Consider the following 14,488-nt stretch of genomic DNA (forward strand, 5'->3'; position numbering starts at 1 on the left):
AAGCAGTGGTATCAACGCAGAGTACTCACAACTTTAATCTTTTGTTTTATTATAATTTTATTTTTATCAAATGCAATAATATGTGTGCGTTATATATTTCATGTTATACTTCTCATTATTTGTAAAAACTTCTAATTATAAAAGAAGCAATATATTAAAATAATTTTTGCTTTATACAAACATTTTGATTTGAAACGTAATCTCTAAGTACAAAAAATTCGAACATACTTAATGCAGGTTCAAGTCTACTTAAAAGTTTCTTTTTAATAATTTTTTAAATTATTTTTTAAATTATTTTTTAAATTTTTTTTTTAAATAATCATAGAGAGTTCAAAATCATGCAAACAAATTCGAATAATTACTACTAAGATACTTAATCCCATCTAATATATTGCTAGGATTATATATCTTCTTATACGACGAATTCCTCGTTCCCCCCTCTCTATCAAAAGAAATTGCGCGTTGGATTAACGCAAATTATTTGTGAAACTGCTCGCGAAAATCACCCGCTACCTTGCGGTGAGGTATATCCTGGCGGCATTGCATAAGATCGTAAGATCTCACCTTCACCTGTGTCAAAGGTCGAATCTCCGCATGTGTTGTATTACTCACGCGATCTCAGGGCTACGTCAAACGCTACCCGTCACACATCGCGTATTTTTCGCAGAGACCCTTTTCTCTTGCGGAAATTCCGCGTTCTCCCCAAGAAAAATCCTGCGATTCTCTTGTCAGTTGTCATCGCAGCGGCATCGTAAACTTTCCTTTCCACCGTGGAATTTCTCTTGCTAAGCGAAATCTGTGACCTTTTCGCCGCGACACAGATTTTTTTTCCTTTTTTTTTTTTTTTTTTTTTCAAGTTAACTGATAATGTTGCGCGCGAGGTAACGACATCAATTAATAATCACGGGAAAGCAAATTTGTATTCGTCTTCATGAATAAAATCGAAGTTTGTTACATTGAAAAATTTGTGAAATCTTCATTCGAAGATCGTGAATATTACCTGGAATAATACCTATTTTCTGATAATTTCTGATTATTATTATATATACAGAGTGTAATTGAGCAAACATATACGGAGCACACTATCAAATTCTCTGACCAATTTGGAGACGATTTTTCCTCAGTGAAAATGTCGAGGTACCAATAATTTTCAAGTTATCAATGATTGAAGAAAGAAGGGTTTCTCACAAATTAAACTTTGTAGTATTAAAATATTAATAAAACTACATTCTTCAGTTAATTTCAGGTAGAGTTTACTTTAATAGAATTTTAATTTAAGGCTTAGTTACAAAGATACAAGATGGCGAAAATTGAGAACATACAAAAAATGATGGCTTCCTTCTCGATATTTTTGCTGAGAAAAAAAATTGTTCCTAAATTGGCCACAGAGAATCTGATAGTTTGCTCCATATATGTTTCTTCAGTTACATCCTGTATAATTATAACTGTACCAAATGTAATATACAGCGATCTATTAAAATCCAAATAGAGATGTTTTCATCTTTTGTCATCTACTAAAATTTATTTTTATATTCAAGAATCGCTCTGTTAAGAAGAAAGATGCCAATTTATAATTATGAAAGAAGCAGAGTGCTGCTAAGAAAGGAAATTTTCGCAGGCTTTAATTGATAATTTAAATCATTTTTTTCTCATTGCAAACATTTTTCTTCCAACCATTTTCATTCAATCCCCTAGGATTTCCAAATATATCTAATTGTATAAGCAACGACGAAAAATTATTTTCAAAATTAAGAATTGGCAACACCCCGCTTTATCATAAGATTAATTGTAATAAGTTATTATTATTTTTAAAAAATTAAGAGTTAAGGAGGAGAGCCTCTTAGCCATGACGACATCACGATATCCCTCCTCGCCAGATATCCGTTCGGCAAGAAAAAAAAAGAAGAAAGAAAATCACCCTCACCTTTGCTGTCACAGACGTCGCAAAGCACCATATCCGCAACGGAGAGTGTGTATCCTATCGCGTAATCGCGTCTGCACTGGGATATTTTGTGACGTAGGACAGCATCGCGTGGTGAATTGTAAGAGGAAGTGACAAGAGAGGAAGAAGAAGCAAAAAAGAGAGAAAATCAACGGGAACGAACGCTATCGATCGGATCCCGGGCTGCAAAGTCTTAACGGTTTGACAGCCACGTTTACACTGACGGCGTGGCGCATCAGAACGATGTATGGACGACCAACGGCCCCCAATGGCGGGGTAGAAGAAAAGGGGAGAGGGAGAGGAAGAAGATCACCAATGTGACCTCCGTGGTGGGGATGTCGGATCAATATTAGGGCGTAGACTCAAGGGCAAGGGCCGTCAGTGTTTATAAGGTGAATGCTATACGGGATATCGTACCCTCCAACCATGGATCCATTGAGGAATTTTCTCTCGGCGAGAAACAGAATTTTGTAACAAAATAAGATTCGAGAGAATAAATAAAAAAATTTTTTAATTAATTAAGGCTAAATTTATTTAAAATAAGATTATCTTTAAAATAAGAGATCTCGAATTTAAAGCTTGGCGTTAAATCTATATCTATTTCTAAATCTAAATCTATATCTTCTATAGAAAAATTGAATATTAAAATTAAAATAAAATTTCCTAGAAAATTCTTTTAAAAAATCTATAATTAGTGGATGAGAGATTATATATATTCGAGATATAGATAATTCGATATAGAGAATTTTTAATATTAATTTTAATAATTATTTGATTTAATTAAGTAGATAATTCGGAATTAATTTTTCTCAATTGCAACATCAAAAGAGATATAAAAAACATTGTACATTATAATTAATAAATAATTAATTCAATTTCTCGTATAATAAGATTTTAAAATAAAAAGAAAATTCAACTGTTCACTTGTTCACTCTGTATGTCTATTTCTTATCTCGAATTTTAATTAAAATTTAATATTATCAAAATATTTTATATTAAATATTAAAAATTACAACGAAAAAAAAGGTAGTTGCAGACTTTGGCAGAATCTTCTTTAAAAAAGTCATCTTTCAATTCTTCATTAAAATTATAGATCAGAAATTCTAAAACAAGAAGATTCCTGTATAAAGACAAATTCGTGTGCAAAAGGAATTGAATGAATTTTTCCGATGCAATGCAACATTTTGTATATTACACAGTAATATCAATCACGGTTATCGATGCACCTTATGTCCAGAATTTCATTATACACAACTCTTCAGCTGTTACGATCTATTCCGATGAATCGATTCTATTATCTTGACACGCTGTGAGGTTTACACGAGATTAGGCGAGTTGTAAAAAATTATTACATGGGCGTGTAAAATTATCGATATTTACCTCGCGATATTGGATAATCTATGTTTGTGTCGATCAATATTGAAAAAAATTTCTTGTTCAATAAATTTGATAAAAAGGCACTTTTTCTCAATATTTCGAAATGTCCGAAATTATTATTAATGTTAAATTAATAATTTCATTTTTGAAATAAAATAAAGTTAACTATAAACATAACTATTAATTATCTCTTTTCGCAAACTTTTACCAGAAATAATACTGGCTACATTTTACATACATATGTCTAAATTAGAGAATAAATAATTTGTATTGTGAAAGAAAGAGATAACTTAATTTTAATTTTATCTTCAAAATCACATAAATAACGTATGTATATATTTCTCTGCGATTACATATCTTTCAAAATTTCACGTTAAGTAAAATAAACTTGAAATAAAGAACAAAAAATATGTATATATTTATATACATATACAAACAGCTTTGGATAAATCTCTTGCACTGTTTACGCGATGTTTACGCAATCGAATCGCGAGTTTTGCCGGGGACGAATGATAAAAATGATTGCGTGTCATCGGACTGTTAATTAACGCGATACGCGTTTCCCCTTCGTTTATGAACTCTTTCGCGATATCGTGAGAATACGAATGCCACGTATTTCGCGCGAGAGGGAGAAATGTGCCCCTTCTCTGGGGTTTCGGGCACGAAAGCAAGGATAGGCAGCCGGGAAGGGCATAAGGTGCATAGTTCAAGCATAAACGCGGTATTTCAAACACGACGCGAGAAAGGATTAACCCCTTCGTAGGGGCCACTGATGGCCCGATGGATCTTTTGATTCAGGAATTTTTCCCCCGAGGCGGCTACTTTACCAGTCTTCCCTGGAGAAGGATAAATGAAAGAGAGAGGAAGAGGAGGAGGAGGAAAGAGAACGGCTTCGCATTGCGGCAAGATTACGTATGGTCGGCGTAATGTGACGATATCTGTCCTGCGAATGCAACGCGAAATTCTTGGCAACGTGCCAAGAGAAAAGAAGTTTAATTCAAATGTATATTTGCAGAGATATGAGCAAAATGGGTGTCCAAACCCATTTGAAATAGAAAATACAAAATAATTGGAACCTTTCCATTTGAAAATACAAAATGCAAATATTCTTTAGAACCATAATACTACCCATTTAAAATAGGAAATGGAAAATAGATATTTTTAAAATGGGTTTTTAAAATAATGTTTTTTAATATTTACATTTTTATATTTATTTATATTTAAATTATTATTTATATTTTTTATTTATATTTTTTACTAATAAGTCCAACTTTTTTTCATTTTGATTTTTTTATATAAATGAAAACTTAACCTCAATTTCTAACCATAGCAACAATGCATTATCGAGTCGCATTTCACAAAAATGGACTTACACCTTTCAAAATAAACAGCTTACATCTGAATTGAGCAGAGAAATTTCGAATTTTTTTCAATATTGCATTAAAAATTAAAATTTAAATCAAAATATTCGTGAAAATTTGGTTTATTTTGAAAGTGATATAAATCCAACTTTTTCTTGTTTTGAGATTTCTTTTATAAATAAAAATTTAACCTCAATTTGTAACCATAGCAATGATATATTATCGAGTTTCTTGAAAATAAACTTACACCACTTTCAAAATAAACGATTAATTGACGAATATTTTTTTTCGGATGGAATTTTAATTTTTAATGCGATATTAAAAATTAGAAATTCCTCTGCTAACAATGGTATTAATGATTTTCTAAGAAAGAATCAATTTTAATTTTATTTTTAATTTTTATTTTTAAAAGAAATACATTTTCTTTTCTTGCTTGTGTTTCAAATTAGTAAAGAAAATTTCGAGATTAAATTATCACTTTTTTTAAAATCAATCTCGTTCTACTGCGCTTATATAATTTTTTATTCCCTATTACATATATCCTGAATGGATGCAGTTGACTGGTTCAACCGGGAATTATAGCGCGTCAACATTCTTGAGTCATCGGGCGGGCAAACGAGGAGATATAGTGAAGCTACATGTAAGATGATAAGCCTAGATAAGAATGCTTACCTAGGATAAAAGAGCAACGTGAAAAAGGTGCTACACGACAAGATATGCTTATTGTGTAGCACCTTTTTCACGTTCAAGAGAGAATCAAGACACTTCATTATAAACGTAACATTGTGAGAATGTACCGACACTTATGATATTCACCGAAACACCATATGTATCAATTAAATAAAATGCAGGTCAAATGCGACACGCTTATTATCTCTCATCAATTATTCAAATTGATATTTAACAACTTCTAGAGACTAATTTTATTACGATAAAATAATATAATGAGATCTTTATTGTAAATTAAAATTAAACGATCAATGTAACTGATAAATAAACAAAATTATGCTTTAGCTCATAAAGTTCAATTTGGGATTCATCATTCGCGCATATATAAAAGTAGTATCCAGCATTGTATACACAATTGAGGATGTTCGGGATGATCATCAACTCGTATCTTTCACTACGGAATTAGAGAAGAGGTCCTCTCTGATGCGCGTCTGGCTTAAATCCATATGTAGAGACATATGTTCGAGAGAACACTCTAACTACGCACACTATATAGGAAACACACTACCCTGACCTGTGCGATAGTAACATGAGTGAGCGAACGAGCGAGCGAGGGAGCGATCTAAAAATAGGGGTGCTTCGGTTCCCCGAGGGATTAAATACAGGCACGTCGGTTGTACCGTAATTTTAAACACCTCGACAAACGTCGCTAATCGAATCTGCCGGTTTATAAAACGTGCTCTTTCTCTTCAAACAGCCTGCGGTATTAAAGCGATAAACTCGAAACCCTTCTTCAACAGGGCATCTCGTCAAGTAAGATCCGCAGAATGATACCACTAAACCGATACTCATCTCTCGCGATGTTCTCTTTAACGAAGCTAACTATGTGTGAGCTAATAGAAAAATAATTTGAAAAAAATTAAAATTTTGAAACATCTATATCTCTCAAAAACTATTGATCGTAGCACATTGTAGAGTTTGCAACATTCTTTTTCTCGGTAAAAAATCTATCAAACACATCTATCAAATTGAGGGGTCCCGGAAATAACATTCTCCCCCAGAATTGAAATTTTTTTCAAAGAATATATATACATATATGAGATTTGCGAACTCACCCTTTCGCTGATCCTCGCTGTCCGAATGGAGCTCCACGTCGTGCAGCCTCATGGATTGCACGAATCCTCGCCAATGACTCCGCGAACGTCTTCTCTCGCCTAGATCGCTTTTCAGGTTCGCTAGCTGTCGGTCGGATTCCTTCAACAGCCCGTCCAGAATATCCGGTCTTTCCAGATTAGAACTGGCCTTCTCTTCCGTACTCGCTGTCCCGTTCGACGAGTTCTCCTCGTGATTGAAAGAATTACAAAACCTTTGATCATCGAACTCATTTACGTAACGATCCGCATCCTTCCATCCTCGATTCTTGGAGTTTCGCCTTCTACGAGCTGGCGGACGCGGCTGATCGTCCCAATTTGTTTCCTCCTTCTTCTTGCTTGTTATATGCTTATCTTTCGAATCCTTCTCCAAGATCCTCTCTTGATGGACCTTGCTCGATAATCTGTTGAACGCGTTTTTTGGATTTTTACATTGATCCTTCAAAGACTCTCGATTACTCCTCGACGCTTCCAGAAGCTTTTGCGCCAGTAACCGAGTCCTATTCATCTCTGTTCCAGATTTCTTCTTCTCTTTCTCTGTATCGTTCTTGATTTTCTTGTCATTGCTACTCCTAATCGTCCTCGACGAAGGATCTACAGACTGGAACATCTGTTGAATCTTAAAAATATCTGACCGGATTTTGGCTGAAGCCGGTGCATCGTACTTTTTATTCAAGATCAATTTCGACTCCGAACTTTCCGTCTTCTGCGAAGGGCCTCTCTGATTCCTCGATGGAGTATTTCTCAGTCTCTCGAGGTCTTTCAGATCCGCCAGAAGAGAACTGTGGGTCCTCAGTGTTCTGACGTTACCGTCTTCGAGACCAACCGCGACGCTTCGCGGTCGATTTCTCGAATTCGACTTACCAATCTGGTCCATCGGCGTAAGGGATTGCTCTACGAAGACAGTCTCGCGAATCTGATTGATGTTGCGTAATCTGGGCGCCCCGATTTTCATGCCAGTGGTCCTCATGATCACCTTTTCGACCGACTCAATGTCCCTCTCGCGACCCAATCGCCTCTCTTCGATCAATCGCGCCCGATGGGCGTCTATCGGCATCGCATACGAACTGTGACAAGTCGGACCCTTAATAGTGACGGCGGTTCGCGGTTCGAAATTCGGTCCAGCCGAATTAATTTGCCTGCTGCTACGCAACGGAGACATCCGAACCAGTTTCGGTGCATCTCTGGGATCGTCTGTCTGCAAACTGCCCCGATACACCATCTTCCTTCGTTTATTTCGATTGGTTGTTCTTGTCACCAGAATGATAAAAATTCATTCAAAACATCTCATTCTTGTTCACCTGAAAATTCGAATGTCATCATATTAGTATCGAATATTGAAATTTGTTAAGTTTTTTTTTTTTTAATTAATACTATACAATTATAGTGCAAAAATCCCTAATTGCAACATACCAGGACAAATCTTATGATAAGAGAAAAATTCATCTTTCTTCTCCGATAAAGAAAAAGAAGTATATTGAATTGAGATAAGTATATTGAATTGATTCTCGCAACCTGTGTGTCGCATTCACATGTTTCGATGCCAATATACATATAAATTAATTCAATTTACAAATTTACGTTCAATTTCTACACGTATCTTATTTGTTAATTCATTTTTTACGACACCGTTTGTTTCACGAGATACTTGTACATATACTGCAAAGGAAAAATACCGACAACTTTTACGATCTATCGCATTCCCGACGTCTATTCGAGCCGCAAGGTCGTGTGTTCCGCGATGTTCAAATATCACCGACCACGCTGAAAATTACTGTCGTCGGTGCAACATTTTATCAGCGAACGACACGCAGTTAAGTTTACCGAGTCTGTAATCGACAGTGCGAGCGGAGAGAAAATAATTACGAGAAGACCATCGAGAGTCAAGTCGGTAGCTGTGCGTTTAATGTGGGTGTCACCCAATGCATGTGGGCAGCGACCCCGTCGCACATGTTACACAACACACATCGAGATACAGCTACATGCGTGCACGCGTACGTATTTACATGTGTAGGTGTCGCGAGTGTGTTAAGAACGATCGTCCGTGCGGTTGCATTCTAATCGACGTCCATTCTGCGCATTCTAATCGCGAGGCGATCGTTCGCGATCCAGGGTTGACAGTCGCGTCTCGCGGCTCGCAAGAGCTGCCATAAATGGCCGGCGGGAGTGAAGTGATCGGGGCGCGATTCCTCTTGCGATTGAGACAGATCGATCGTCGGCCATTATCGACATTGCCATGCGAATGTCGTCGCATCGCAACGTGATATAACTTCCGTGACGTTAGACATATTTGTTTTATTCTTCGCAAGATGCGCAGAAAAATGTCAAACTAACCTATAATTTACAATACTTATTTCAGAGTTGTCGAGTAGACAATTATAAGATCCTGCAGAGCACAATAAAGAAAATATTAGGAATAGAAATTAGGAATTATTTTATTTCAAAACAAGGAAAGAAAATGGATCAACGCACAAGAGAATTATAAGGGTGCCTTTTCACGTAAGTAAAAAGAATAGATCATCTGATCAAAGTTGACGCTACATTGTGAAAAATGCTTGAAAATGGTTTAGCATCGAATTTATAACAGTAGTATCATATGTAATCATTGTATCTTATACAGGGTGTCCCAAAATTAGACAAACTTCAGGTGGTTATAAAGGACATCAAAATAAACAATTTTTGTCAATAAATCCATGTCCACAAATGAGCCGTTTTGGCATTAGAGAATTAGAGAAATTTAAAACATTGTTTGATAATATATATATAGAACATTGTTTGAATAACATTAAGACATCGTTTGACATTGAATAATAAGATGTTTAACATTGTTTAAGTAGGCATTGTTAACTAAGCTCAGTATCGAGGCATGATCCAGCCGGTCAAGGCAAAATCAAAAGCACGGATCGTGCCCCGATCTTGCCTTATAACTTAAAAAGTACTTAACAAAAAGATACTTAATTATAGGGTTTTGGAAAGCTCTCGATGTAAGCTAGAAGAATATGTAATGAAAAGTAGGTAGTTCCATTTAAGAAATTGAAGGTGACCTTCAAGCAACTATTCAAGGTCAAACTAATGGCACCATCTTATGTGCTCCTCGAAACCATACAACTTTTGTCTGAAACATTTTTTTCTACAATCAAAAATAAAAAAGTTATTTGGAGTGGGACATTAAAATGGAACACCCTGTATAATGGAAGAGAACAAAATATACTTCACTTCAAAAACCACTTTAATGGCTCATTTGCGGATATGGGTTTATTGACAAAATTGGCTTGTTTTATCCTTTATAATCACCTGAAGTTTGTCGGTCTAATTTTGGGACACCCTGTACATCGATGGACGACGCTGAAAGTTGAAAAAATTCAACTTCTTTTTTCTGACGCTGGCGTCAAGTCAAAGTCATGTGATGACATGAAACGTTGAAGCGTCTCATGAATTCGCACTTTTGAAAATAAGATAAAAATGACGGAATATGAAATATTAAATATAACTCATACAGTGTTATGGTGGTTGACTATGAATATATGAAATCTAGATATGTTAAAAATGTGAATAATATTGAAAATAACAAATATTAATATAACATAACAGTAGAGAATAATATAAGCATATAAATGAACAATATGATGAATATAAATAAAGAAAATTTAATTATAAAATTTATTATAAAAATTATATCATTCATAAATAATTTGATTTTTACAAAATACACTAGTTTATGAAAAAACAGAACATTCTCAAGAAAAAATTGAAGAAAAACTTTATTTTGAACGTCTAAAAAGTATTTTCTATTTTTTTGTAAAAACTATTGTAATACAAAATTTTTTAAAAATTATATAATAAATAAACCTTAGCGTCATTAATAAATGCTACTCTGGAGTTAAAGGTTTTCTTAAATTGTTTTTAATTATAGAAATGGAAAAATTTTATATATATTTCTGATGTTATTTCGGCGAAAAAAAAGAGATCTGCATCATTTTTAAGTTCTTTTACAAAAGTTGAAAAATCATCTAGACTATTTCTTTGTAAATTGATAAGATGAATTCATCAATTTGCAAAATTTGTTTTTTTGTTCTCTTTAATATAAGTAAAATTCCGATGAATTGAAAAACTATATAAACATGATAATAAATATGCTCTAAGATTAGGGATTTTCTTATACTGTACTTGATTAGCAGTCTAAATTCATATTGTTTAAGTTTATAAGCTAAAATATAAATATATTTATGACTGCATGACACAATTCCTATATTTATATTTTATTATTTTGCATTAATGTTTCATTGTTATTTTTTAATGTAATCATTTAATTTTTATTCCTCTATTCCTATATTTTCTCTATTATACACAAAACCTAATTCAATAAAATCAGATTTAAGACTCGTGAAAAAAACACTGTCAATTTTACAGCGTTTCGCGTACTTGCTATGATATAATTCACTTATATACGATGATGAAATAATTGTAACTGGCTTGCGTTCCGCAGTTGTATCCACGAATTACTCGCTAGCGACCACATGATTCCGCTACGTATAATTAGATCGCATCTAGATAAATCGCGAATTAAGGAAGAAAACAAAAGCGCGAAACTTTCTGAAACGTTTCTCGGTAACGAACGTAATTAGCGATAGTCTGTCTCATAATTCTGATTAAATACCTGTATCGTTGCATACCGTTAGCTTCAATATGAATTCGTTATTGTAATTGGTAGAGAGGGACAAGCCAACACACAGTATCGTCTACCCGCTTATTTTAATTCAACATCTTTCGACGGTATTTTCTAAATATAGATTGAATTTATTTCACGAATTATTTCGCTAATTGCCAGTCTCTCTAATTAACAATCCAACTATTTTATAATTTTAATTAATCATCAGATATAATAATGATTTTTAATTAATTAATAATTTTTATCATAAAATTATGTAATAAGTTAGTGGAAAAAAAACAAAAATTTATAAAAAAATTTAATTTGATATTTATTCTTTTTCTTCACTATTGATTAATACTTCATTTACTATTTTATTGATAGTATCTAAATATAATTAAAAAATATAATAAATTTCTTTTTCTCCTTATCTCCATCTCCATCTTTTCATAAGATGAAAAGCAAGAAGGAACTTTATTCAAAATTTACTTTCTTCTTTCATGAAAACTGACTAAATTTCTCCATTTTATATAAGAATTATGTATAAAAAATTTCTTTCATCATTCGTATAGAAAATAAAGACAAAAATCGCATAAAATTAAATATTATTCAAAATTTGATTCCGTTTTTTAATTCGAATCTGATTGACATTTATGTTCAACAATTACAATCATTTTTTCCAAATAACGACCATCATCGCTGCCTATAAAATCCACAAATCCGTCGCGCCATGCGAAAAAGACGACTTGAACAAATACGCGAATTTCGCACGCGTTTAACGGAATAGACGTCATTTCCCGCATGCTCGCCGAGCGAAATCCGAAATCGTCCATCACGCGTGCTTTTTGTCGCTTCCGGCAGCAAAAGAGAGAAAGAAAGAAAGAATACAGGCAATATGTGCCGAGCAATTTACCTGATTTATTTATCGCGGTCTCGTGGCAAGTAAGTAGTGGTGAGATTTCCCCCTGCAAAATTTCGCGTCGAGCAGACGAAATTTTTTTCCTCCTCTTTTTCTTCTCGTCTCGTCCCGAGATAACGGGAAAAACTCCCGTTTTGCGGCCGGTCTCCCTCGTTAAGTCTGCAACAAGAAAATTCATGCATTTTCCATCAAGAACATCATTATAAGCGAATGATTTTACGGCTTTCCGCGCGTATAGTAAAGTCCGTTGCTCCGATTCTCCACGTTATTCTTTGTTAATCGAGTAGGCCAATGATATTGTCCGTCTACCACGTCTCTAACTAGATCAATTCATGAATAAGTTGGAATAAAGAGATATGTCAGCGTCAATATTCAAACAAGATTCAATTGCGTTAACGTTGACTTAATTTTCATCCTCTATTTATATTAAGTATTTTCCACGAGTCCGAATCGATGAAGAAATTTATAGATAAAAAGAAAGCGAGAAAAGGAATCCTTTTTTATGAAACAATTAAAGACGTTTGAATAAATAAATAAATTATTTTTAAATAAATGTTTAAATCGCAATATTCTTTGAAATTTTCTCACTCTCTTAATGCCAATTTTTAAAAATCCGAGATGTTTCTTGCCGGGTTTGAACCCAGATCTTCGGGTCTGCATAAAGAGTGGACACACAACAATCACACATATCAATAAAAAAATATCAATGTACCAATAAAAAAAATTTTTTTATTTAACTTATACATATTGTATGAAGAAGACAAGTTCGTTCATTTATTCAAAACAGAGAGACAGGCGTAGATTTCTTTTTTCCTCGTGTACTGCTCTGTACATACTTAACCGAGAGTAACTTTTAAGAGATATATGTTATATTTATAATCGCCGTTCTCTCTCTCTATAATAAGTTGCTCGGAGAAGTAAAATAATAAGTGTCCTCCCTCGGGGTCGTACGTCGCGCTTTGATTACGTTAGCAAGGTATAATGCCGGATCCGCGTCTACCGTCAATCTCCGTGTGAAACTTAGCGGATCGACTTCCTTCGAGAATATCATAGCTACTATTCTCAACTATGTGAATGATCCAATTCCGCGTAAGTGGATGAGAACTCGCGGTGGAGAAGCGTTCTCGCCGTTGCTCCGCTATGCGGTTTGTAGCTATGTAACAACAATCTGTCTCGACAATACAGCCTGTCGACGTTTACCCGCCATTTTCAAAGCTGCTTCTTAACGGTGCATGACGTAACACATCGAATTAACACAAGGTGCTTTCCAGCAATGAAACACAATCATATACTGTGTGACATAATATTATACAGGCAGTTTTCCAGCAAGAAACATAAACACAATATCATAAATACAATTGGTTATCAAATAGAAAAATTTTAGGGACTTTAAACATTCTCTATTCGATAGCCAATTACTTCACACACATTGTGTCTACTTATATTTTCTTGCTGGAAAGCTCCCATAGTGTCACATAGTTATACACAGTTATGCACTAGACAAGAATGTTATTTCCTTCAATTTGATAGGTCAGTTTTTGACAGGTTCCACTGCTTTCCCTGCATTCTCACCCCGAATATGTTGCTAGAAAACACCCATAATTTGCTGCACATTAGTAACGTAATCGAATCGAGACAAGTCGTATCTCGCTGATTAAAATCTCAAGTTATCCTCGATTTTTTTATCAGTTCCAAAGAACTTCGCTCAATTTTATAGGGGTTTCTGGGCTTCTCGAGTCCAGGAATGAAACATATTGTAGAGCATTATGAGAGGATTGGAAATTTATAGATGCCAATGTCCAAAACATCCGCCGATTAATGTTAAGACCTCATCAATGTTGGTGTATAAAGTGTATCATTTTATTATCTTCGCTTTCACGCTTGCAATAAACTGATGATTTTTTATTTTATAGTTGAACACGACTCTCAGAATTCTTGTTTTTTGTATTCATCCTTTCCTAAAGATTTCTCCTCGTGGAGGTGCCTTGTAAAAATGGTGCTCGTACCGTAGACTATTGTTCCCATGTTGTGCCACGTCGATTATTTGGTATCTAGAATAGCCATATACCTTTCAGAAGATATACAGATACATTCTGAGTACAGTAATGACGTATTTGTTAGCTTGGACAGTTTTAATAATGAACAATTAAACGAATAAATGACATCATTAAGAGGTCAGAACTACTTCTGGCGGGGATTTAAAGATTCAAAACTATTTTCTTTTTTTTAATTACCATTATTATCTACAAAATTATTTGATGACTGGGCTCGGGGAGGGGGAGGGATCAAAATAGGCGAAGTTCTTTATCTCGACCAATTATCAACGCTTTGTTTAAAAAAATTCCATGTTCCATTCACGAAACATGGTGGTAATCGATTTATCTTTTGAAAAATGTCACGTGATTTAGATTTTCTCGTTCA

General features: G+C 34.3%; 1 protein-coding gene and 1 long non-coding RNA gene across 2 annotated transcripts in view; one reads left to right on the forward strand and one right to left on the reverse strand.

The window, feature by feature from the left end:
• The window catches only part of LOC145940172 (uncharacterized), a 40,028-nt gene that overhangs the window by 23,871 nt on the left and 1,669 nt on the right, over positions 1-14,488 (reverse strand). The window contains exons 2-3 of the mRNA XM_083045091.1: positions 12,062-12,226; positions 6,465-7,801 (exon numbers count right to left, since the gene is read on the reverse strand). Of these exons, the coding sequence (XP_082901217.1) occupies positions 6,465-7,722 (1,258 nt within the window). The 5' untranslated portion in view covers positions 7,723-7,801; positions 12,062-12,226. The remainder of the gene's footprint in view (positions 1-6,464; positions 7,802-12,061; positions 12,227-14,488) is intronic.
• LOC145940173 (uncharacterized) lies at positions 8,536-13,992 on the forward strand. The gene is made up of 3 exons (XR_014425970.1): positions 8,536-8,779; positions 8,860-8,999; positions 13,785-13,992. It is a non-coding gene; the product is annotated as an uncharacterized LOC145940173 (long non-coding RNA).

Source organism: Prenolepis imparis, unplaced genomic scaffold (assembly GCF_030444845.1).
Source record: "Prenolepis imparis isolate NDT839.2.m4 unplaced genomic scaffold, iyPreImpa1.0 SCAF_9, whole genome shotgun sequence".
Taxonomy (NCBI): domain Eukaryota; kingdom Metazoa; phylum Arthropoda; class Insecta; order Hymenoptera; family Formicidae; genus Prenolepis; species Prenolepis imparis.